Source organism: Oncorhynchus gorbuscha, linkage group LG06 (genome assembly GCF_021184085.1).
Source record: "Oncorhynchus gorbuscha isolate QuinsamMale2020 ecotype Even-year linkage group LG06, OgorEven_v1.0, whole genome shotgun sequence".
Lineage (NCBI taxonomy): Eukaryota > Metazoa > Chordata > Actinopteri > Salmoniformes > Salmonidae > Oncorhynchus > Oncorhynchus gorbuscha.
The window spans coordinates 6215221-6237240 of record NC_060178.1 but is presented as its reverse complement, the minus strand read 5'-3'; the positions used below and the strand labels follow the sequence as shown (position 1 = coordinate 6237240).

Here is a 22020-nt window from a genome sequence, read left to right as displayed (position 1 = left end):
AGGGGCAGAGCAAGGTTACCACAGAGCATTGGTTACCTTGCCAATGACGTCATTGCGGCTGAGCCGGTCCTTGTCCATAACGGTGATGATGATGGTGGTCTCCCGGAGGACGTGGGCCGGAACCTCGAAGGGGAACGACTCATTGAAGACGGGGTTGAGACAACACTTTATGGTCACTGTCTTCTTCTTCTCAATACGCTTGTCCTTGTGCATCAGCCACAGCTTCACATAGGGGTCTGAAAGGAGGAGGAGGAGGAAGAAGAGGCGGAGGAGGTGGAGGAGGAGGAGGAGGAGGAGGAAGAAGAGGAGGAGGAGGAGGAAGAAGAATAGGAGGAGGAGGAGGAAGAAGAGGAGGAGGAGGAGGAGGAAGAAGAAGAAGAAGAGGAGGAGGAGGAGGAGGAGGAGGAGGAGGAGGAGGAGGAGGAGGAGGAGGAGGAGGAGGAGGAGGAGGAGGAGGAGGAGGAAAAATAGGAGGAGGGGTGGAGGAGGAGGAGGGGGAGGAGAAGAGAAGTAGAATGCAACAGGTTAGGACACACACGGAGACAATATCAAATCCACGAGTTCCACTGATTCTAAAAGAGCAGGGGTGTCATTCTACTGATTCTGGTAGAGCAGGGGTGTCAATCTACTGATTCTGGTAGAGCAGGGGTGTCATTCTACTGATTCTGGTAGAGCAGGGGTGTCAATCTACTGATTCTGGTAGAGCAGGGGTGTCAATCTACTGATTCTGGTAGAGCAGGGGTGTCAATCTACTGATTCTGGTAGAGCAGGGGTGTCAATCTACTGATTCTGGTAGAGCAGGGGTGTCAATCTACTGATTCTGGTAGAGCAGGGTTGTCAATCTACTGATTCTGGTAGAGCAGGGGTGTCAATCTACTGATTCTGGTAGAGCAGGGGTGTCAATCTACTGATTCTGGTAGAGCAGGGGTGTCAATCTACTGATTCTGGTAGAGCAGGGGTGTCAATCTACTGATTCTGGTAGAGCAGGGGTGTCAATCTACTGATTCTGGTAGAGCAGGGGTGTCAATCTACTGATTCTAAACTGACTAAACTCATTTTGACACACCTGGTCCTCAATAAGGTCCGGAGGGAAAATTGGTTATATTTCTTCGCCTGTCAAAATTTGCACAAAAATACCCCATCTCAACATGGTTTTTTTCTTTCTGGAATGTTCCGATGCTCCCCGACTGTAGTTTTCATGTCGGTGATTGGATCCCCTTGCAGGCTATATGCTTCTCTTTATTTATTTATTTAATTTGGAGTGGCAGGGTAGCCTAGTGGTTAGAGTGTAGAGGTGGCAGGGTAGCCTAGTGGTTAGAGTGTAGAGGTGGCAGGGTAGCCTAGTGGTTAGAGTGTAGAGGTGGCAGGGTAGCCTAGTGGTTAGAGTGTAGAGGTGGCAGGGTAGCCTAGTGGTTAGAGTGTAGAGGTGGCAGGTAGCCTAGTGGTTAGAGTGTAGAGGTGGCAGGTAGCCTAGTGGTTAGAGTGTAGAGGTGGCAGGTAGCCTAGTGGTTAGAGTGTAGAGGTGGCAGGGTAGCCTAGTGGTTAGAGTGTAGAGGTGGCAGGGTGGCCTAGTGGTTAGAGTGTAGAGGTGGCAGGTAGCCTAGTGGTTAGAGTGTAGAGGTGGCAGGGTAGCCTAGTGGTTAGAGTGTAGAGGTGGCAGGGTAGCCTAGTGGTTAGAGTGTAGAGGTGGCAGGGTGGCCTAGTGGTTAGAGTGTAGAGGTGGCAGGGTAGCCTAGTGGTTAGAGTGTAGAGGTGGCAGGTAGCCTAGTGGTTAGAGTGTAGAGGTGGCAGGTAGCCTAGTGGTTAGAGTGTAGAGGTGGCAGGGTAGCCTAGTGGTTAGAGTGTAGAGGTGGCAGGGTAGCCTAGTGGTTAGAGTGTAGAGGTGGCAGGGTGGCCTAGTGGTTAGAGTGTAGAGGTGGCAGGTAGCCTAGTGGTTAGAGTGTAGAGGTGGCAGGGTAGCCTAGTGGTTAGAGTGTAGAGGTGGCAGGGTAGCCTAGTGGTTAGAGTGTAGAGGTGGCAGGGTGGCCTAGTGGTTAGAGTGTAGAGGTGGCAGGGTAGCCTAGTGGTTAGAGTGTAGAGGTGGCAGGTAGCCTAGTGGTTAGAGTGTAGAGGTGGCAGGTAGCCTAGTGGTTAGAGTGTAGAGGTGGCAGGGTAGCCTAGTGGTTAGAGTGTAGAGGTGGCAGGGTAGCCTAGTGGTTAGAGTGTAGAGGTGGCAGGTAGCCTAGTGGTTAGAGTGTAGAGGTGGCAGGGTAGCCTAGTGGTTAGAGTGTAGAGGTGGCAGGGTAGCCTAGTGGTTAGAGTGTAGAGGTGGCAGGTAGCCTAGTGGTTAGAGTGTAGAGGTGGCAGGGTAGCCTAGTGGTTAGAGTGTAGAGGTGGCAGGGTAGCCTAGTGGTTAGAGTGTAGAGGTGGCAGGGTAGCCTAGTGGTTAGAGTGTAGAGGTGGCAGGGTAGCCTAGTGGTTAGAGTGTAGAGGTGGCAGGGTAGCCTAGTGGTTAGAGTGTAGAGGTGGCAGGTAGCCTAGTGGTTAGAGTGTAGAGGTGGCAGGGTAGCCTAGTGGTTAGAGTGTAGAGGTGGCAGGGTGGCCTAGTGGTTAGAGTGTAGAGGTGGCAGGGTGGCCTAGTGGTTAGAGTGTAGAGGTGGCAGGGTAGCCTAGTGGTTAGAGTGTAGAGGTGGCAGGGTAGCCTAGTGGTTAGAGTGTAGAGGTGGCAGGGTAGCCTAGTGGTTAGAGTGTAGAGGTGGCAGGGTGGCCTAGTGGTTAGAGTGTAGAGGTGGCAGGGTGGCCTAGTGGTTAGAGTGTAGAGGTGGCAGGGTAGCCTAGTGGTTAGAGTGTAGAGGTGGCAGGTAGCCTAGTGGTTAGAGTGTAGAGGTGGCAGGTAGCCTAGTGGTTAGAGTGTAGAGGTGGCAGGGTAGCCTAGTGGTTGGAGTGTAGAGGTGGCAGGGTAGCCTAGTGGTTAGAGTGTAGAGGTGGCAGGGTAGCCTAGTGGTTAGAGTGTAGAGGTGGCAGGGTGGCCTAGTGGTTAGAGTATAGAGGTGGCAGGTAGCCTAGTGGTTAGAGTGTAGAGGTGGCAGGGTGGCCTAGTGGTTCGAGTGTAGAGGTGGCAGGGTAGCCTAGTGGTTAGAGTGTAGAGTTGGCAGGGTGGCCTAGTGGTTAGAGTGTAGAGGTGGCAGGGTAGTCTAGTGGTTAGAGTGTAGAGGTGGCAGGGTAGCCTAGTGGTTAGAGTGTAGAGGTGGCAGGGTAGCCTAGTGGTTAGAGTGTAGAGATGGCAGGGTAGCCTAGTGGTTAGAGTGTAGAGGTGGCAGAGTAGCCTAGTGGTTAGAGTGTAGAGGCGGCAGGGTAGCCTAGTGGTTAGAGTGTAGAGGCGGCAGGTAGTCTAGTGGTTAGAGTGTAGAGGCGGCAGGTAGCCTAGTGGTTAGAGTGTAGAGGTGGCAGGGTAGCCTAGTGGTTAGAGTGTAGAGGTGGCAGGGTAGCCTAGTGGTTAGAGTGTAGAGGTGGCAGGGTAGCCTAGTGGTTAGAGTGTAGAGGTGGCAGGGTAGCCTAGTGGTTAGAGTGTAGAGGTGGCAGGTAGCCTAGTGGTTAGAGTGGTTATCTACCTGCCTAGTGGTTAGAGTGTAGAGGTGGCAGGGTGGCCTAGTGGTTAGAGTATAGAGGTGGCAGGGTGGCCTAGTGGTTAGAGTGTAGAGGTGGCAGGGTGGCCTAGTGGTTAGAGTGTAGAGGTGGCAGGGTGGCCTAGTGGTTAGAGTGTAGAGGTGGCAGGGTGGCCTAGTGGTTAGAGTGTAGAGGTGGCAGGGTGGCCTAGTGGTTAGAGCGTTGGACTAGTAACCAGAAGGTTGCAAGTTCAAACCCCCGAGCTGACAAGCTACAAATCTGTCGGTCTGCCGCTGAACAGGCAGTTAACCCACTGTTCCTAGGCCGTCATTGAAAATAAGAATTTGTTCTTAACTGACTTGCCTAGTAAAATGTATCTTTATTACGGTCTTACAGAGAGCTATGGGTTACATTTGGTTTGTTCTAGTGTCGTCGTCCTACCAACCAAACAGACCAAACAGACAAGTATTCCTAGTCTCTGAAAATCGTTAAATACTGTCACCAGACTAAACCTGAAGGAGTGACCACAGAGACCCTATCAAAGCTAGAGACCTATTAATTCTATGGCTGTGCAGACAAAAAGATGGACAGAGAGAGAGAGAGAGAGAGAGAAATAACAGAGCCAGATAGAGAGAGAGAGAGAGAGAGAGAGAGAGAGAGAGAGAGAGAGAGAGAGAAATAACAGAGCCAGAGAGAGAGAGAGAGAGAGAGAGAGAGAGAGAGAGAAATAACAGAGCCAGATAGAGGAGGGGAAGAGAGAGAGAGAGAGTTTAGCTGAAGCAGACATCGGTAGGCCAGGGGCAGTAGATTATTCTGCTAGATATAGAGCTATTGCTAGCCACAGCTGTGGCGTGATGCGTGCCTCTGTCATAGAAGGTCACCTTGCTATTGGAACTGTCTGTGTGCGTGTTTTTGTGAGTGTGTGAGTGTGTGTGTGTGTGAGGTGTTGTGACTCGACTAGATGACCCCTAGACTGTAACATTCCACCCACTGTGTGGTCGCCGTGACAAATAATAAATGAAAAGCACAGCCTTAGAATCACTTATAATGGAGTCTGGTGTAGCAGTAAAACTCAGGACTTATAATGGAGTCTGGTGAAGCAGTAACACTCAGGACTTATAATGGAGTCTGGTGTAGCAGTAAAACTCAGGACTTATAATGGAGTCTGGTGTAGCAGTAACACTCAGGACAGCAGTAACACTCAGGACTTATAATGGAGTCTGGTGTAGCAGTAACACTCAGGACAGCAGTAACACTCAGGACTTATAATGGAGTCTGGTGTAGCAGTAAAACTCAGGACTTATAATGGAGTCTGGTGTAGCAGTAACACTCAGGACTTATAATGGAGTCTGGTGTAGCAGTAACACTCAGGACTTATAATGGAGTCTGGTGTAGCAGTAACACTCAGGACAGCAGTAACACTCAGGACTTATAATGGAGTCTGGTGTAGCAGTAACACTCAGGACAGCAGTAACACTCAGGACTTATAATGGAGTCTGGTGTAGCAGTAACACTCAGGACAGCAGTAACACTCAGGACTTATAATGGAGTCTGGTGCAGCAGTAAAACTCAGGACTCCAGACCACACATGCACTCTTGGACACGGGGGGTTCTAGCCCCGGCTTGGCCGATCGACTGTGCCCATAATTTATTTCTGTGTCTCTATGTCTATCACCCAACCTCCGTTCTTCCACTTGTCCTATGAGAAACAGTCAGATAGGAACAGGAAAAACGGGATTAGAACTCCAAAGATTCTACAGACCCCCCGAGACTCTCCGAGACTCCCAGAGACTCCCCGAGACTCCCAGAGACTCCCCAAGTCTCCCCGAGACTCCCAGAGACTCCCCAAGTCTCCCCGAGACTCCCAGTGTCTTCCCGAGACTCCCAGAGAGACCCAGAGACTCCCCGAGACTTCCAGATACTCCCAGAGACTCCCTGAGACTCCCAGAGACTCCCCAAGTCTCCCCGAGACTCCCAGTGTCTTCCCGAGACTCCCAGAGAGACCCCTGAGACTCCCAGAGTCTTCCCGAGACTCCCGGAGAGACACCAGAGACTCCCAGTGTCTTCCAGAGACTCCCAGAGTCTTCCCGAGACTCCCAGAGAGACCCCAGAGACTCCCAGTGTCTTCCCGAGACTCCCAGAGTCTTCCCGAGACTCCCCGAGACTCCCAGAGTTTTCCCGAGACTCCCCGAGACTCCCAAAGTCTTCCCGAGACTCCCAGAGAGACACCCAGATGCCCAGAGTATTCCCGAGACTCCCAGAGAGACCCCCGAGACTTCCAGAGTCTTCCCGAGACTCCCAGAGTCTTCCCGAGACTCCCAGAGTCTTCCCGAGACTCCCTGAGACAAAGGCTTTGAGAAAGGGATTCAGGGGGTGATGGTGGAGGGAATGTGGGAGGGAAGGAGGGAGACCCAATGTCCATGGCTTTGAGAGGGTTATAGGCGAGGGAAGGGGGGAAGGAGGGAGACCCAATGTCCATGGCTTTGAGAGGGTTATAGGGGAGGGAAGGGGGGAAGGAGGGAGACCCAATGTCCATGGCTTTGAGAGGGTTATAGGGGAGGGAAGGGGGAAGGAGGGAGACCCAATGTCCATGGCTTTGAGAGGGTTATAGGGGAGGGAAGGGGGAAGGAGGGAGACCCAATGTCCATGGCTTTGAGAGGGTTATAGGGGAGGGAAGGGGGAAGGAGGGAGACCCAATGTCCATGGCTTTGAGAGGGTTATAGGGGAGGGAAGGGGGAAGGAGGGAGACCCAATGTCCATGGCTTTGAGAGGGTTATAGGCGAGGGAAGGGGGGAAGGAGGGAGACCCAATGTCCATGGCTTTGAGAGGGTTATAGGGGAGGGAAGGGGGGAAGGAGGGAGACCCAATGTCCATGGCTTTGAGAGGGTTATAGGGGAGGGAAGGGGGGAAGGAGGGAGACCCAATGTCCATGGCTTTGAGAGGGTTATAGGGGAGGGAAGGGGGAAGGAGGGAGACCCAATGTCCATGGCTTTGAGAGGGTTATAGGGGAGGGAAGGGGGAAGGAGGGAGACCCAATGTCCATGGCTTTGAGAGGGTTATAGGGGAGGGAAGGGGGGAAGGAGGGAGACCCAATGTCCATGGCTTTGAGAGGGTTATAGGGGAGGGAAGGGGGGAAGGAGGGAGACCCAATGTCCATGGCTTTGAGAGGGTTATAGGCGAGGGAAGGGGGAAGGAGGGAGACCCAATGTCCATGGCTTTGAGAGGGTTATAGGCGAGGGAAGGGGGAAGGAGGGAGACCCAATGTCCATGGCTTTGAGAGGGTTATAGGGGAGGGAAGGGGGAAGGAGGGAGACCCAATGTCCATGGCTTTGAGAGGGTTATAGGCGAGGGAAGGGGGAAGGAGGGAGACCCAATGTCCATGGCTTTGAGAGGGTTATAGGGGAGGGAAGGGGGAAGGAGGGAGACCCAATGTCCATGGCTTTGAGAGGGTTATAGGGGAGGGAAGGGGGAAGGAGGGAGACCCAATGTCCATGGCTTTGAGAGGGTTATAGGGGAGGGAAGGGGGAAGGAGGGAGACCCAATGTCCATGGCTTTGAGAGGGTTATAGGGGAGGGAAGGGGGAAGGAGGGAGACCCAATGTCCATGGCTTTGAGAGGGTTATAGGGGAGGGAAGGGGGAAGGAGGGAGACCCAATGTCCATGGCTTTGAGAGGGTTATAGGGGAGGGAAGGGGGAAGGAGGGAGACCCAATGTCCATGGCTTTGAGAGGGTTATAGGGGAGGGAAGGGGGAAGGAGGGAGACCCAATGTCCATGGCTTTGAGAGGGTTATAGGGGAGGGAAGGGGGAAGGAGGGAGACCCAATGTCCATGGCTTTGAGAGGGTTATAGGGGAGGGAAGGGGGAAGGAGGGAGACCCAATGTCCATGGCTTTGAGAGGGTTATAGGGGAGGGAAGGGGGAAGGAGGGAGACCCAATGTCCATGGCTTTGAGAGGGTTATAGGGGAGGGAAGGGGGAAGGAGGGAGACCCAATGTCCATGGCTTTGAGAGGGTTATAGGGGAGGGAAGGGGGAAGGAAGGAGACCCAATGTCCATGGCTTTGAGAGGGTTATAGGGGAGGGAAGGGGGAAGGAGGGAGACCCAATGTCCATGGCTTTGAGAGGGTTATAGGGAGGGAAGGGGGAAGGAGGGAGACCCAATGTCCATGGCTTTGAGAGGGTTATAGGGGAGGGAAGGGGGAAGGAGGGAGACCCAATGTCCATGGCTTTGAGAGGGTTATAGGGGAGGGAAGGGGGAAGGAGGGAGACCCAATGTCCATGGCTTTGAGAGGGTTATAGGGGAGGGAAGGGGGGAAGGAGGGAGACCCAATGTCCATGGCTTTGAGAGGGTTATAGGGGAGGGAAGGGGGGAAGGAGGGAGACCCAATGTCCATGGCTTTGAGAGGGTTATAGGGGAGGGAAGGGGGGAAGGAGGGAGACCCAATGTCCATGGCTTTGAGAGGGTTATACAGATGCTGTATCTTTTTTATTTTTCATATATTCTCGTGGTATCCAATTAAGTTACTATCTTGTCTCATCGCTACAACTCCCGTACGGGCTCGGGAGAGACGAAGGTTGAAAGTCACGCGTCCTCCGATACACAACCCAACCAAGCCGCACTGCTTCTTAAGAGAGAAGGAGAGGATTCTAAACTGATCATCCTCCTATGTCCATGGCTTTGAGAGGGTTATAGGGGAGGGAGGGAAGGAGGGAAGGAGAGGAGACGAACCTGATGTTCCTCCTATGTCCATGGCTTTGAGAGGGTTATACGGAAGGAGGGAAGGAGGGAAGGAGGGAAGGAGGGAAGGAGAGGAGACTAACCTGATGTTCCTCCTATGTCCATGGCTTTGAGAGGGTTATAGGGGAGGGAGGGAAGGGGGGAAGGAGGGAAGGAGAGGAGACTAACCTGATGTTCCTCCTATGTCCATGGCTTTGAGAGGGTTATAGGGGAGGGAGGGAAGGGGGGAAGGAGGGAAGGAGAGGAGACTAACCTGATGTTCCTCCTATGTCCATGGCTTTGAGATTGCGTGCTTTGATGATGTTCACAGTGATGGTGTTGGCTGTTGGGTTATAGCACAGAGACACCAGCAGGTCCCCTCGCCTCCCCTGGGGAACACACACACACACACACACACACACACACACACACACACACACACACACACACACACACACACACACACACACACACACACACACACACACACACACACACACACACACACACACACACACACACACACACACACACACACACACACACACACACACACACACACACACACACACACACACACACACACAGACAGACACAGCAGTTAGTCACTTTACATGCAGTGTAGACAGATCACCCTTGATCTGAGCCTATACCCACAAAGCATCTTAGTGTAGGAGTACTAGGAACAGTTTCACATGTTAAATCATAATGACTAATAGGGGAGACCTGATCCTAGATCAAAGTAGCAAACCTACTCTGAGACACACTGAGCGAGTACGGGCCCTGGTCTGGGACAGATTACTGGACAATGATTAAACCTAGAGAAATAAGCTGTAAATTGGTTGAATGGAGAAAGACTGTCCGGTCTGACAATGTGGATTTTTGGGGCAAGTTGACCCAATTTACCGCTCCCCTCCTCCTCCTCCTCCTATCCTCCCCTCTCCCCTCCTCCTCCTCCTATCCTCCCCTCCCCTCCTCCTCCTCCTCCTCCTTCTATCCTCCCCTCTCCTCCCCTCCTCCTCCTCCTCCTATCCTCCCCTCCTCCTCCTCCTCCTCCTCCTCCTCCCCTCCTCCTCCTCCTCCTCCTCCTCTATCCTCCCCCCCCTCCTCCTCCTCCTCCTCCTCCTCCTATCCTCCTCCTTCTATCCTCCCCTCTCCTCTCCTCCCCTCCTCCTCCTTCTATCCTCCCCTCTCCTCCCCTCCTCCTCCTCCTCCTCCTATCCTCCCCTCCCCTCCTCCTTCTATCCTCCCCTCTCCTCCCCTCCTCCTCCTCCTCCTATCCTCCTCCTTCTATATTCCCCTCTCCTCTCCTCCCCTCCTCCTCCTTCTATCCTCCCCTCCTCCTCCTCCTCCTATCTTCCCCTCCCCTCCTCCTTCTATCCTCCCTTCTCCTCTCCTCCCCCTGCTCCTCCTCCTATCCTAACCTCCTCCTCCTATCCTCCCCTCCCCTCCTCCTTCTATCCTCCCCTCTCCTCTTCTCTCCTCCTCCTCCTTCTATCCTCCCCTCTCCCCCTCCCCTCCTTCTATCCTCCCCTCTCCTCCCCTCCCCTCCTCTTCCTTCTATCCTCCCCTCTCCTCTCCTCCCCTCCTCCTCCTTCTATCCTCCCCTCTCCTCCCCTCCTCCTCCTCCTCCCCTCTCCTCTCCCCCTCCTCCTCCTATCCTCCCCTCTCCTCCCCTCCTCCTCCTCCTCCTCCTCCTCCACCCCTCCTCCCCTCTTCTCCCCTCCTCCTCCCCTCCTCCCCTCTCCTCCCCTCCTCCTCCTCCTATCCTCCCCTCTCCTCTCCTCCCCTCCTCCTCCTCCTATCCTCCCCTCTCCTCCCCTCCTCCTCCTCCTCCTCCCCCCTCCTCCCCTCTCCTCCCCTCCTCCCCTCCTCCTCCTCCTCCTCCCCTCCCCTCCTCCTCCTATCCTCCCCCTCCTCCTCCTCCCCCCTCCTCCCCACCCCTCCCCTCCTCCTCCCTCCTCCCCTCCTCCTCCTCCTCCTTACCGCTCCATCCATGCAGGGTTTGAGCTCCTTCCAGAAGGTCTGCATGTGTCCCAGGTCACTGAGCTTGTTGAGAGGGATGGATACCTCCCCGATGGGGTCGTTACGACTGAACCGGTCAAAGTCCAACACCTGGAGGTACAGAGTCCTCTCCCTCACCTTCTCATACGGGAAACCTGGGTGGGACGGAGAAAGGGGAGGGGGGAGGAGAGAGAAACAGGCAGAAACAGAGAGAAGGAGAAACAGTGACAGTGAGAGATATAGATAGAAAACCCTTGTGTGAAAACAGTCACATTTGGGAAAGCGGTCTTTTGACCTCAATAGGACTTCCTGGTTAAATAAAAGACTGACATCATATCCTCAACAAGAAGCTGAGCGAATCAAATTAAATTGTACTGGTCGTGTACACAGTTAGCAGGTGTTAAGGTGGATGCAGTAAAATGCTTGTGTTACTAGTTCCTGTCAATCAATACAAGAAACGACAAACAAGCGCGGGAATAATCAAAAAATGATTAACTTATTTTAAAAAATGTAGCACAGCAGTAGATATATTAACAGTATTAAAGTGACCAGTGTTCAGTGACTATGTATATAGGGCAGCAGTCTCTAAGGTGCAGGGTTGAGTACCAGGTGGTAGCTGTCTAGTAACAGTCTCTAAGGGGTAGAGTACCGGGTGGTAGGATGCTAGTAACAGTATCTAAGGTTCAGGGTGGTAGGAGGCTAGTCACAGTGACTAAGGTTCAGGGTGGTAGGATGCTAGTAACAGTGACTAAGGTTCAGGGTGGTAGGAGGCTAGTAACAGTGACTAAGGTGCAGGGTAGAGTACCAGGTGGTAGGATGCTAGTAACAGTAACTAAGGTAGGGTAGAGTACCGGGTGGTAGGATGCTAGTAACAGTGACTAAGGTTCAGGGTGGTAGGATGCTAGTAACAGTGACTGACTAAGGTTCAGGGTGGTAGGATGCTAGTAACAGTGACTAAGGTTCAGGGTGGTAGGATGCTAGTAACAGTGACTGACTAAGGTTCAGGGTGGTAGGATGCTAGTAACAGTGACTTAGGTTCAGGGTGGTAGGATGCTAGTAACAGTGACTAAGGTTCAGGGTGGTAGGAGGCTAGTAACAGTGACTGACTAAGGTTCAGGGTGGTAGGATGCTAGTAACAGTGACTGACTAAGGTTCAGGGTGGTAGGATGCTAGTAACAGTGACTAAGGTTCAGGGTGGTAGGAGGCTAGTAACAGTGACTAAGGTTCAGGGTGGTAGGATGCTAGTAACAGTTACTAAGGTTCAGGGTGGTAGGAGGCTAGTAACAGTGACTAAGGTTCAGGGTGGTAGGATGCTAGTAACAGTGACTGACTAAGGTTCAGGGTGGTAGGATGCTAGTAACAGTGACTGACTAAGGTTCAGGGTGGTAGGAGGCTAGTAACAGTGACTAAGGTGCAGGGTGGTAGGATGCTAGTAACAGTGACTGACTAAGGTTCAGGGTGGTAGGAGGCTAGTAACAGTGACTAAGGTTCAGGGTGGTAGGATGCTAGTAACAGTGACTGACTAAGGTTCAGGGTGGTAGGATGCTAGTAACAGTGATTAAGGTTCAGGGTGGTAGGAGGCTAGTAACAGTGACTGACTAAGGTTCAGGGTGGTAGGATGCTAGTAACAGTGACTAAGGTTCAGGGTGGTAGGAGGCTAGTAACAGTGACTGACTAAGGTTCAGGGTGGTAGGATGCTAGTAACAGTGACTAAGGTTCAGGGTGGTAGGAGGCTAGTAACAGTGACTGACTAAGGTTCAGGGTGGTAGGATGCTAGTAACAGTGACTAAGGTTCAGGGTGGTAGGATGCTAGTAACAGTGACTGACTAAGGTTCAGGGTGGTAGGATGCTAGTAACAGTGACTGACTAAGGTTCAGGGTGGTAGGATGCTAGTAACAGTGACTAAGGTTCAGGGTGGTAGGATGCTAGTAACAGTGACTGACTAAGGTTCAGGGTGGTAGGATGCTAGTAACAGTGACTAAGGTTCAGGGTGGTAGGATGCTAGTAACAGTGACTGACTAAGGTTCAGGGTGGTAGGATGCTAGTAACAGTGACTAAGGTTCAGGGTGGTAGGATGCTAGTAACAGTGACTAAGGTTCAGGGTGGTAGGATGCTAGTAACAGTGACTAAGGTTCAGGGTGGTAGGAGGCTAGTAACAGTGACTAAGGTTCAGGGTGGTAGGAGGCTAGTAACAGTGACTAAGGTTCAGGGTGGTAGGAGGCTAGTAACAGTGACTAAGGTTCAGGGTGGTAGGATGCTAGTAACAGTGACTAAGGTTCAGGGTGGTAGGATGCTAGTAACAGTTACTGACTAAGGTTCAGGGTGGTAGGATGCTAGTAACAGTGACTAAGGTTCAGGGTGGTAGGATGCTAGTAACAGTGACTAAGGTTCAGGGTGGTAGGATGCTAGTAACAGTGACTAAGGTTCAGGGTGGTAGGATGCTAGTAACAGTGACTAAGGTTCAGGGTGGTAGGATGCTAGTAACAGTGACTAGGTTCAGGGTGGTAGGATGCTAGTAACAGTGACTAAGGTTCAGGGTGGTAGGATGCTAGTAACAGTGACTAAGGTTCAGGGTGGTAGGATGCTAGTAACAGTGACTAAGGTGCAGGGTGGAGTACCGGGTGGTAGGATGCTAGTAACAGTGACTAAGGTTCAGGGTGGTAGGATGCTAGTAACAGTGACTAAGGTTCAGGGTGGTAGGATGCTAGTAACAGTGACTAAGGTTCAGGGTGGTAGGATGCTAGTAACAGTGACTAAGGTGCAGGGTGGAGTACCGGGTGGTAGGATGCTAGTAACAGTGACTAAGGTTCAGGGTGGTAGGATGCTAATAACAGTGACTGACTAAGGTTCAGGGTGGTAGGATGCTAGTAACACTGACTAAGGTTCAGGGTGGTAGGAGGCTAGTAACAGTGGGTCCCAACACCAATACTTCCGTCTTAAATTGTAGGCCGTTGAGCTAAACGTTTAATAGCAACATTTCAATAATCAAGTATTTTTTAAATTCCGGGATGTCATACTAATTTTCAGCGTTGTTTTTAGTATTACTTTTTTTTATTTTAGTCTAACTTTGTAAATATTTTCTTCTTCTTGAACTGCACTGTTGGTTAAGGGCTTGTAAAGTAAAGCATTTCACGGTAAAGTCTACACTGTTGGTCAAGGGCTTGTAAAGTAAAGCATTTCACGGTAAAGTCTACACTGTTGGTTAAGGGCTTGTAAAGTAAAGCATTTCACGGTAAAGTCTACACTGTTGGTTAAGGGCTTGTAAAGTAAAGCATTTCACGGTAAAGTCTACAATGTTGGTTAAGGGCTTGTAAAGTAAAGCATTTCACGGTAAAGTCTACACTGTTGGTTAAGGGCTTGTAAAGTAAAGCATTTCACGGTAAAGTCTACACTGTTGGTTAAGGGCTTGTAAAGTAAAGCATTTCACGGTAAAGTCTACACTGTTGGTTAAGGGCTTGTAAAGTAAAGCATTTCACGGTAAAGTCTACACTGTTGGTTAAGGGCTTGTAAAGTAAAGCATGTCACGGTAAAGTCTACACTGTTGGTTAAGGGCTTGTAAAGTAAAGCATTTCAAGGTAAAGTCTACACTGTTGGTTAAGGGCTTGTAAAGTAAAGCATGTCACGGTAAAGTCTACACTGTTGGTTAAGGGCTTGTAAAGTAAAGCATTTCACGGTAAAGTCTACACTGTTGGTTAAGGGCTTGTAAAGTAAAGCATTTCACGGTAAAGTCTCCACTGTTGGTTAAGGGCTTGTAAAGTAAAGCATTTCACGGTAAAGTCTACACTGTTGGTTAAGGGCTTGTAAAGTAAAGCATGTCACGGTAAAGTCTCCACTGTTGGTTAAGGGCTTGTAAAGTAAAGCATTTCACGGTAAAGTCTACACTGTTGGTTAAGGGCTTGTAAAGTAAAGCATTTCACGGTAAAGTCTACACTGTTGGTTAAGGGCTTGTAAAGTAAAGCATTTCACGGTAAAGTCTACACTGTTGGTTAAGGGCTTGTAAAGTAAAGCATTTCATGGTAAAGTCTACACTGTTGGTTAAGGGCTTGTAAAGTAAAGCATTTCACGGTAAAGTCTACACTGTTGGTTAAGGGCTTGTAAAGTAAAGCATTTCACGGTAAAGTCTACACTGTTGGTTAAGGGCTTGTAAAGTAAAGCATTTCACGGTAAAGTCTACACTGTTGGTTAAGGGCTTGTAAAGTAAAGCATTTCACGGTAAAGTCTACACTGTTGGTTAAGGGCTTGTAAAGTAAAGCATTTCACGGTAAAGTCTACACTGTTGGTTAAGGGCTTGTAAAGTAAAGCATTTCACGGTAAAGTCTCCACTGTTGGTTAAGGGCTTGTAAAGTAAAGCATTTCACGGTAAAGTCTCCACTGTTGGTTAAGGGCTTGTAAAGTAAAGCATTTCACGGTAAAGTCTACACTGTTGGTTAAGGGCTTGTAAAGTAAAGCATTTCACGGTAAAGTCTACACTGTTGGTTAAGGGCTTGTAAAGTAAAGCATTTCACGGTAAAGTCTACACTGTTGGTTAAGGGCTTGTAAAGTAAAGCATTTCACGGTAAAGTCTCCACTGTTGGTTAAGGGCTTGTAAAGTAAAGCATTTCACGGTAAAGTCTCCACTGTTGGTTAAGGGCTTGTAAAGTAAAGCATTTCACGTAAAGTCTCCACTGTTGGTTAAGGGCTTGTAAAGGTTTCAGGTCTACACTGTTGGTTAAGGGCTTGTAAAGTAAAGCATTTCACGGTAAAGTCTCCACTGTTGGTTAAGGGCTTGTAAAGTAAAGCATTTCAGGTAAAGTCTACACTGTTGGTTAAGGGCTTGTAAAGTAAAGCATTTCACGTAAAGTCTACACTGTTGGTAAAGGGCTTGTAAAGTAAAGCATTTCACGGTAAAGTCTACACTGTTGGTTAAGGGCTTGTAAAGTAAAGCATTTCACGGTAAAGTCTCCACTGTTGGTTAAGGGCTTGTAAAGTAAAGCATTTCACCGCAAAGTCTCCACTGTTGGTTAAGGGCTTGTAAAGTAAAGCATTTCACGGTAAAGTCTCCACTGTTGGTTAAGGGCTTGTAAAGTAAAGCATTTCACGGTAAAGTCTCCACTGTTGGTTAAGGGCTTGTAAAGTAAAGCATTTCACGAAAGTCTACACTGTTGGTTAAGGGCTTGTAAAGTAAAGCATTTCACGGTAAAGTCTACACTGTTGGTTAAGGGCTTGTAAAGTAAAGCATTTCACGGTAAAGTCTACACTGTTGGTTAAGGGCTTGTAAAGTAAAGCATTTCACGGTAAAGTCTACACTGTTGGTAAAGGGCTTGTAAGTCAGCATTTCATGGTAAAGTCTCCACTGTTGGTTAAGGGCTTGTAAGTCAGCATTTCACGGTAAAGTCTCCACTGTTGGTTAAGGGCTTGTAAAGTAAAGCATTTCACGGTAAAGTCTACACTGTTGGTAAAGGGCTTGTAAGTCAGCATTTCACGGTAAAGTCTCCACTGTTGGTTAAGGGCTTGTAAAGTAAAGCATTTCACGGTAAAGTCTCCACTGTTGGTTAAGGGCTTGTAAAGTAAAGCATTTCACGGTAAAGTCTCCACTGTTGGTTAAGGGCTTGTAAAGTAAAGCATTTCACGGTAAAGTCTACACTGTTGGTTAAGGGCTTGTAAAGTAAAGCATTTCACGGTAAAGTCTACACTGTTGGTTAAGGGCTTGTAAAGTAAAGCATTTCACGGTAAAGTCTACACTGTTGGTTAAGGGCTTGTAAAGTAAAGCATTTCACGGTAAAGTCTACACTGTTGGTTAAGGGCTTGTAAAGTAAAGCATTTCACGGTAAAGTCTACACTGTTGGTTAAGGGCTTGTAAAGTAAAGCATTTCACGGTAAAGTCTACACTGTTGGTTAAGGGCTTGTAAAGTAAAGCATTTCACGGTAAAGTCTCCACTGTTGGTTAAGGGCTTGTAAAGTAAAGCATTTCACGGTAAAGTCTACACTGTTGGTTAAGGGCTTGTAAAGTAAAGCATTTCACGGTAAAGTCTACACTGTTGGTTAAGGGCTTGTAAAGTAAAGCATTTCACGGTAAAGTCTACACTGTTGGTTAAGGGCTTGTAAAGTAAAGCATTTCACGGTAAAGTCTACACTGTTGGTTAAGGGCTTGTAAAGTAAAGCATTTCACGGTAAAGTCTCCACTGTTGGTTACTTGTAAGGCATTTCAGGTAAAGTCTCCACTGTTGGTTAAGGGCTTGTAAAGTAAAGCATTTCACGTAAAGTCTACACTGTTGGTTAAGGGCTTGTAAAGTAAAGCATTTCACGGTAAAGTCTACACTGTTGGTTAAGGGCTTGTAAAGTAAAGCATTTCACGTAAAGTCTACACTGTTGGTTAAGGGCTTGTAAAGTAAAGCATTTCACGGTAAAGTCTCCACTGTTGGTTAAGGGCTTGTAAAGTAAAGCATTTCACGGTAAAGTCTCCACTGTTGGTTAAGGGCTTGTAAAGTAAAGCATTTCACGGTAAAGTCTCCACTGTTGGTTAAGGGCTTGTAAAGGCATTTCAGGTAAAGTCTACACTGTTGGTTAAGGGCTTGTAAAGTAAAGCATTTCACGGTAAAGTCTCCACTGTTGGTTAAGGGCTTGTAAAGGTTCAGGGTCTACACTGTTGGTTAAGGGCTTGTAAAGTAAAGCATTTCACGTAAAGTCTAGTTGGTAAAGGGCTTGTAAAGTAAAGCATTTCACGGTAAAGTCTACACTGTTGGTTAAGGGCTTGTAAAGAAAGCATTTCACGGTAAAGTCTCCACTGTTGGTTAAGGGCTTGTAAAGTAAAGCATTTCACCGGTCTCCACTGTTGGTTAAGGGCTTGTAAAGTAAAGCATTTCACGGTAAAGTCTCCACTGTTGGTTAAGGGCTTGTAAAGTAAAGCATTTCACGGTAAAGTCTCCACTGTTGGTTAAGGGCTTGTAAAGTAAAGCATTTCACGGTAAAGTCTCCACTGTTGGTTAAGGGCTTGTAAAGTAAAGCATTTCACGGTAAAGTCTACACTGTTGGTTAAGGGCTTGTAAAGTAAAGCATTTCAGGTCTACACTGTTGGTTAAGGGCTTGTAGTTTCACGAAAGTCTACACTGTTGGTTAAGGGCTTGTAAAGTAAAGCATTTCACGGTAAAGTCTACACTGTTGGTAAAGGGCTTGTAAGTCAGCATTTCACGGTAAAGTCTCCACTGTTGGTTAAGGGCTTGTAAGTCAGCATTTCACGGTAAAGTCTCCACTGTTGGTTAAGGGCTTGTAAAGTAAAGCATTTCACGGTAAAGTCTACACTGTTGGTAAAGGGCTTGTAAGTCAGCATTTCACGGTAAAGTCTCCACTGTTGGTTAAGGGCTTGTAAAGTAAAGCATTTCAAGGTAAAGTCTACACTGTTGGTTAAGGGCTTGTAAAGTAAAGCATTTCACGGTAAAGTCTACACTGTTGGTTAAGGGCTTGTAAAGTAAAGCATTTCAGTAAAGTCTCCACTGTTGGTTAAGGGCTTGTAAAGGTTCTACACTGTTGGTTAAGGGCTTGTAAAGTAAAGCATGACGGTAAAGTCTCCACTGTTGGTTAAGGGCTTGTAAAGTAAAGCATTTCACGTAAAGTCTACACTGTTGGTTAAGGGCTTGTAAAGTAAAGCATTTCACGGTAAAGTCTACACTGTTGGTTAAGGGCTTGTAAAGTAAAGCATTTCACGGTAAAGTCTACACTGTTGGTTAAGGGCTTGTAAAGTAAAGCATTTCAAGGTAAAGTCTACACTGTTGGTTAAGGGCTTGTAAAGTAAAGCATTTCACGGTAAAGTCTACACTGTTGGTTAAGGGCTTGTAAAGTAAAGCATTTCACGGTAAAGTCTCCACTGTTGGTTAAGGGCTTGTAAAGTAAAGCATTTCACGGTAAAGTCTACACTGTTGGTTAAGGGCTTGTAAAGTAAAGCATGTCACGGTCTCCACTGTTGGTTAAGGGCTTGTAAAGTAAAGCATTTCACGGTAAAGTCTACACTGTTGGTTAAGGGCTTGTAAAGTAAAGCATTTCACGGTAAAGTCTACACTGTTGGTTAAGGGCTTGTAAAGTAAAGCATTTCACGGTAAAGTCTACACTGTTGGTTAAGGGCTTGTAAAGTAAAGCATTTCACGGTAAAGTCTACACTGTTGGTTAAGGGCTTGTAAAGTAAAGCATTTCACGGTAAAGTCTACACTGTTGGTTAAGGGCTTGTAAAGTAAAGCATTTCACGGTAAAGTCTACACTGTTGGTTAAGGGCTTGTAAAGTAAAGCATTTCACGGTAAAGTCTCCACTGTTGGTTAAGGGCTTGTAAAGTAAAGCATTTCACGGTAAAGTCTCCACTGTTGGTTAAGGGCTTGTAAAGTAAAGCATTTCACGGTAAAGTCTACACTGTTGGTTAAGGGCTTGTAAAGTAAAGCATTTCACGGTAAAGTCTACACTGTTGGTTAAGGGCTTGTAAAGTAAAGCATTTCACGGTAAAGTCTACACTGTTGGTTAAGGGCTTGTAAAGTAAAGCATTTCACGGTAAAGTCTCCACTGTTGGTTAAGGGCTTGTAAAGTAAAGCATTTCACGGTAAAGTCTCCACTGTTGGTTAAGGGCTTGTAAAGTAAAGCATTTCACGGTAAAGTCTCCACTGTTGGTTAAGGGCTTGTAAAGTAAAGCATTTCACGGTAAAGTCTACACTGTTGGTTAAGGGCTTGTAAAGTAAAGCATTTCACGGTAAAGTCTCCACTGTTGGTTAAGGGCTTGTAAAGTAAAGCATTTCACGGTAAAGTCTACACTGTTGGTTAAGGGCTTGTAAAGTAAAGCATTTCACGGTAAAGTCTACACTGTTGGTAAAGGGCTTGTAAAGTAAAGCATTTCACGGTAAAGTCTACACTGTTGGTTAAGGGCTTGTAAAGTAAAGCATTTCACGGTAAAGTCTCCACTGTTGGTTAAGGGCTTGTAAAGTAAAGCATTTCACGGTAAAGTCTCCACTGTTGGTTAAGGGCTTGTAAAGTAAAGCATTTCACGGTAAAGTCTCCACTGTTGGTTAAGGGCTTGTAAAGTAAAGCATTTCAAAAGTCTCCACTGTTGGTTAAGGGCTTGTAAAGTAAAGCATTTCACGTTGGTTAAGGGCTTGTAAAGTAAAGCATTTCACGGTAAAGTCTACACTGTTGGTTAAGGGCTTGTAAAGTAAAGCATTTCACGGTAAAGTCTACACTGTTGGTTAAGGGCTTGTAAAGTAAAGCATTTCAAAAGTAAAGCATTTCACGGTAAAGTCTACACTGTTGGTTAAGGGCTTGTAAGTCAGCATTTCACGGTAAAGTCTCCACTGTTGGTTAAGGGCTTGTAAGTCAAGCATTTCACGGTAAAGTCTCCACTGTTGGTTAAGGGCTTGTAAAGTAAAGCATTTTCACGGTAAAGTCTCCACTGTTGGTTAAGGGCTTGTAAAGTAAAGCATTTCACGGTAAAGTCTCCACTGTTGGTTAAGCTTGTTAAAGCATTTCACGGTAAAGTCTCCACTGTTGGTTAAGGGCTTGTAAAGGGCTAAAGTCTCCACTGTTGGTTAAGGGCTTGTAAAGCATTTCACGGTAAAGTCTCCACTGTTGGTTAAGGGCTTGTAAAGTAAAGCATTTCACGGTAAAGTCTCCACTGTTGGTTAAGGGCTTGTAAAGTAAAGCATTTCACGGTAAAGTCTACACTGTTGGTTAAGGGCTTGTAAAGTAAAGCATTTCACGGTAAAGTCTACACTGTTGGTTAAGGGCTTGTAAAGTAAAGCATTTCACGGTAAAGTCTCCACTGTTGGTTAAGGGCTTGTAAAGTAAAGCATTTCACGGTAAAGTCTCCACTGTTGGTTAAGGGCTTGTAAAGTAAAGCATTTCACGGTAAAGTCTCCACTGTTGGTTAAGGGCTTGTAAAGTAAAGCATTTCACGGTAAAGTCTCCACTGTTGGTTAAGGGCTTGTAAAGTATTTCAAAAGTCTCCACTGTTGGTTAAGGGCTTGTAAAGTAAAGGTAAAGTCTACACTGTTGGTTAAGGGCTTGTAAAGTAAAGCATTTCACGGTAAAGTCTCCACTGTTGGTTAAGGGCTTGTAAAGTAAAGCATTTCACGGTAAAGTCTCCACTGTTGGTTAAGGGCTTGTAAAGTAAAGCATTTCACGGTAAAGTCTCCACTGTTGGTTAAGGGCTTGTAAAGTAAAGCATTTCACGGTAAAGTCTCCACTGTTGGTTAAGGGCTTGTAAAGTAAAGCATTTCACGGTAAAGTCTCCACTGTTGGTTAAGGGCTTGTAAAGTAAAGCATTTCACGGTAAAGTCACTGTTGGTTAAGGGCTTGTAAAGTAAAGCATTTCAAAAGTCTCCACTGTTGGTTAAGGGCTTGTAAAGTAAAGCATTTCACGGTAAAGTCTCCACTGTTGGTAAAGGGCTTGTAAGTCAGCATTTCACGGTAAAGTCTCCACTGTTGGTTAAGGGCTTGTAAAGTAAAGCATTTCACGGTAAAGTCTCCACTGTTGGTTAAGGGCTTGTAAAGTAAAGCATTTCACGGTAAAGTCTCCACTGTTGGTTAAGGGCTTGTAAAGTAAAGCATTTCACTCCACTGTTGGTTAAGGGCTTGTAAAGTTTCTCCACTGTTGGTTAAGGGCTTGTAAAGTAAAGCATTTCACGGTAAAGTCTCCACTGTTGGTTAAGGGCTTGTAAAGTAAAGCATTTCACGGTAAAGTCTCCACTGTTGGTTAAGGGCTTGTAAAGTAAAGCATTTCACGGTAAAGTCTCCACTGTTGGTTAAGGGCTTGTAAAGTAAAGCATTTCACGCATTTCACGTAAAGTCTCCACTGTTGGTTAAGGGCTTGTAAAGTAAAGCATTTCACGGTAAAGTCTCCACTGTTGGTTAAGGGCTTGTAAAGTAAAGCATTTCACGGTAAAGTCTCCACTGTTGGTTAAGGGCTTGTAAAGTAAAGCATTTCACGGTAAAGTCTCCACTGTTGGTTAAGGGCTTGTAAAGTAAAGCATTTCACGGTAAAGTCTCCACTGTTGGTAAAGGGCTTGTAAGTCAGCATTTCACGGTAAAGTCTCCACTGTTGGTTAAGGGCTTGTAAAGTAAAGCATTTCACGGTAAAGTCTCCACTCTCCACTGTTGTTGGTTAAGGGCTTGTAAAGTAAAGCATTTCACGGTAAAGTCTCCACTGTTGGTTAAGGGCTTGTAAAGTAAAGCATTTCACGGTAAAGTCTCCACTGTTGGTAAAGGGCTTGTAAGTCAGCATTTCACGGTAAAGTCTCCACTGTTGGTTAAGGGCTTGTAAAGTAAAGCATTTCACGGTAAAGTCTCCACTGTTGGTTAAGGGCTTGTAAAGTAAAGCATTTCACGGTAAAGTCTCCACTGTTGGTTAAGGGCTTGTAAAGTAAAGCATTTCACGGTAAAGTCTCCACTGTTGGTTAAGGGCTTGTAAAGTAAAGCATTTCAAAAGCATTTGGTTAAGGGCACATTTCACGGTAAAGTCTCCACTGTTGGTTAAGGGCTTGTAAAGTAAAGCATTTCACGGTAAAGTCTCCACTGTTGGTTAAGGGCTTGTAAAGTAAAGCATTTCACGGTAAAGTCTCCACTGTTGGTTAAGGGCTTGTAAAGTAAAGCATTTCACGGTAAAGTCTCCACTGTTGGTTAAGGGCTTGTAAAGTAAAGCATTTCACGGTAAAGTCTACACTGTTGGTTAAGGGCTTGTAAAGTAAAGCATTTCACTAAAGTCTACACTGTTG

At 47.4% G+C, this 22020-nt stretch overlaps 1 protein-coding gene across 2 annotated transcripts in view; it reads right to left on the bottom strand.

The window, feature by feature from the left end:
* Positions 1-22020, bottom strand: part of LOC124037458 (synaptotagmin-7-like) — a 384787-nt gene that overhangs the window by 729 nt on the left and 362038 nt on the right. For both annotated transcript variants that reach the window (XM_046352188.1, XM_046352187.1), the window contains exons 7-9: positions 10285-10457; positions 8573-8687; positions 37-236 (exon numbers count right to left, since the gene is read on the bottom strand). In XM_046352188.1, the coding sequence (XP_046208144.1) occupies positions 37-236; positions 8573-8687; positions 10285-10457 (488 nt within the window). The remainder of the gene's footprint in view (positions 1-36; positions 237-8572; positions 8688-10284; positions 10458-22020) is intronic.